Source organism: Otolemur garnettii, unplaced genomic scaffold (genome assembly GCF_000181295.1).
Source record: "Otolemur garnettii isolate 467f Iridium unplaced genomic scaffold, OtoGar3 scaffold00114, whole genome shotgun sequence".
NCBI lineage: Eukaryota > Metazoa > Chordata > Mammalia > Primates > Galagidae > Otolemur > Otolemur garnettii.
The window spans coordinates 6,357,674-6,360,914 of NW_003852509.1; the positions used below are offsets into that span (position 1 = coordinate 6,357,674).

General features: G+C 37.3%; 1 protein-coding gene across 1 annotated transcript; it reads right to left on the bottom strand.

Annotated features, from left to right (window-relative positions):
• Window positions 1-1,725: 1,725 nt before the first annotated feature.
• LOC100947494 (olfactory receptor 4K15) lies at window positions 1,726-2,887 on the bottom strand. The gene has a single exon (XM_003797329.2). It carries the CDS (start codon window positions 2,761-2,763, stop codon window positions 1,789-1,791), a length of 975 nt encoding a protein of 324 aa, XP_003797377.1. The 5' UTR covers window positions 2,764-2,887; the 3' UTR covers window positions 1,726-1,788.
• Window positions 2,888-3,241: the final 354 nt, after the last annotated feature.

Here is a 3,241-nt window from a genome sequence, read left to right on the forward strand (position 1 = left end):
AATATTAGAGTCTTGGAAACATCATACCAGATTGTAAATCTAGAACACAGTAGGAAAATATAGCAATGGATCTGAATGCAATAAGAGAGAGAAAGCTGAAAGTATCCTGTAGTGGAGAATCCCCAACTTTCTTGGTCTTATAGGTGAACATGGAAGGATAAATTATTGACTATTACTAAGACCTTATGGAAGGGTTCTGTCATTTTTTAAAATTATTATTAAATCATAGCAGTGTACATTAATACTATCATGGGGTACAGTGTACTGTTTCTGCATACAATTTGAAATACTTTCACCCAACTGGTTAACATAGCCTTCATGTCTTTTTCTTAGTTATTGTGTTAAGACATTTATATTCTACATTTAGAGAGATTCACTTGTACCCTTATAGGATGAACCATAGGCATGATCCCACCAATCACCCTCTCTCCACCCACCCTCCTCCCTCCCCTCCCTCTCTCTCCCCTCTCCCCATATTCCTGGGCTAAAATTGGGTTATAGGTTTCCTATGAAAGCTATAAAGCTGGTTATGTCTCTGACAAAGGTTTAATAACCAGAATCCACAGAGAACTCAAACATATTAGCAAGAAGAGAACAAGTGATCCCCTCTCAGGGTGGGCAAGAGACTTGAAGAGAAGCTTCTCTGAAGAAGACAGGCACATGGCTTACAAACATATGAAAAGGGTTCTGTCATTTTATGAGCTTGTGTTAGCCAATTTAAAAATAAAATGTTGATTAAAATCCACATAGAAAGCTCAGCACCTATGGCTCAAGTGGCTAAGGCACCAGCCACATACACCTGAGCTGGCAGGTTCGAATCCAGCCTGGGCCCGCCAAACAACAATGATGGCTTCAACCAAAAAATAGCCAGACATTGTAGTGGGCACCTGTGGTCCCAGCTACTTGGGAGGCAGAGGCAGGAGACTCACTTGAGCCCAGGAGTTGGAGGTTGCTGTGAGCTGTGATGCCATCGCAGTCTACTCAGGAGGACAGCTTGAGGCTCTGTCTCAAAAAGAAAAAAAAAAACCCACATAGAAAAATAACAATTTCTATCTAGTACTGATATAAAAATTACTGTACCTGAGAAGATAATATCATAAAGACCTATGAAGAAAGAATTTTTCATACTAAGATAAATGGTAGAGAGTTATAACTCATTTCCCTAGATTATTTATCAGTATTAAAAAGAAATGAAAAGAACCAAATACAAAACATGGTGGTGGATAAATTTATTCAGGTAGTTTTCCTTGAACAATATACATTAAATAGCCCCTGTGAAGAATGATTTGTGAAAATATTGGATACAATTGCCTTCTGCTAGATGGCTATGCTATTTTACATTTTACTTTATTGTTAAAACCAGTCATGGAATTGTCTTCATGTGCTGTCGGTTACATATGGCGTGAAATTCAGTCTTACCAAGTTATATTATATCTATATTTATAACTATAGAGATAAACCCCAATTATTAAAGTTTTCAGAGAGAAACAGTTGAGTTACCATTTATTAGTAAATTCCATTTTCCTGATGTCATCAAAGCCTATATATTAAAAAGTTTTAAAATAAAGAGAAAAAAATAGGAAATTATAAAAAGGAAAAAAATCACACAATGAGGAAAGAGAATATGAAAATTGCTAAGGTTTATTTTATGAGTTTTTATTATCAACATTACTGTTTAATTCAAGTTACTCTTTGAGCTTGTCCTGCTGGCCAGAAAAATTTAACATCACAGTAAGTCCATCTGCAAATGTCTAGAGACAGGGATAAAGGGGTAACGGTCTCACAAGTTTATTTTGCTTCCGGGAAAAGAACATTTCTTATAACTGCAGAAACTTGGCCAGGCTTCAGATACTGACTCTTCAGTTTTGACATAGCTGCCTTCATTTCCTTGTTCCTTAATGTGTAGATAGCTGGATTTAAGATGGGAGTGAAGATGGTGTAGAATACAGCAAGGATTTTGTCAATTGAATAACTGCTGAAGGGCCAGACGTAGATGAAAATGCATGGGCCAAAGAATAGTGTAACCACAGTGATGTGAGCTGTCAATGTGGAGCGGGCCTTTGCCATGCTGGCAGAGGAACGACTCCTAACTGTGACAAGTATCACGGTGTAGGAAACAACCAAGAGCAGGAAGGAGCTCATAGAGAGAAAGCCACTGTCCGCGACTATTAGTAGACTGACCACATAAGTGTCTAAACAGGCTAACTTGGTCACTAGAGGAAGGTCACAGAAAAAACTATCTACTTGATTAGGACCACAAAAAGGCAGGTTAACAGTAAATGCTAGCTGACTAGTAGTATGGATGAAGCCCACACACCAGGAGATGAGGACAAGAATAATACACACCCGGCGGCTCATGATTGTCATGTAGTGGAGAGGTTTGCATATAGCAACATAACGGTCATAGGCCATGGATACTAAGAGCACCATTTCACTGCCCGTGAAGAGGTGTACAAAGAATATCTGGGCCAGACAGGCATCATATGAAATAGTCTTGCGTTCAACCAGAAAGTCTGCAATCATTTTGGGGGTAGCAAACGAAGCAACACATATATCTACAAATGAGAGGTTTGCAAGCAAGAAGTACATGGGTGTATGAAGGCGGGATTCTGAGGTCACAGTGAGGATGATGAGAAAGTTTCCTAGCAGAATTGCTAAATAAAGTAGTGAGAATATGAGAAAAAACAAAGGTTGGAGCTCCTTTGAACTAGAGAGTCCCAGTAATACAAATTCTGTCACCCGAGATTGATTTGTCCCATTCATTGATTTTGAAATCAGTTACCTGTACAGGAGAGAAATAGAGATCAATCAAGGAACTGAGTGCTAATTTGATTTCTCAATAACACTTCAAGTTTTCAAGATTCCAATTTCTATTCACGTGCCTGGGTTTTCATGAATCATTAAAAATAACATAGACGATACAACAACTTCACAAATAACGGAGAGCTAGGTTGGGGGTGAGAGTTGTCCAGGAGATGTTCAACGCATTGATACATCTAACTACATAAATTAAAAATTTATTAAAATTAAAAATTAAAATTTCACTTAAAAGTGAAATGTAACATCTGAAAAAAAAATTTTGACATCACAGAGATACAGTCTAAGAATCCACAGAGACAAAAATCTATTTTTTCTAAAGAAAATGACATAAAAAAATTTGGACAGCTTCCATAGAGAAAGATAATTTTATAAACTTAATATTGACTAAAAAAGTTAGACACAAAAGTACATAATGTCTTGG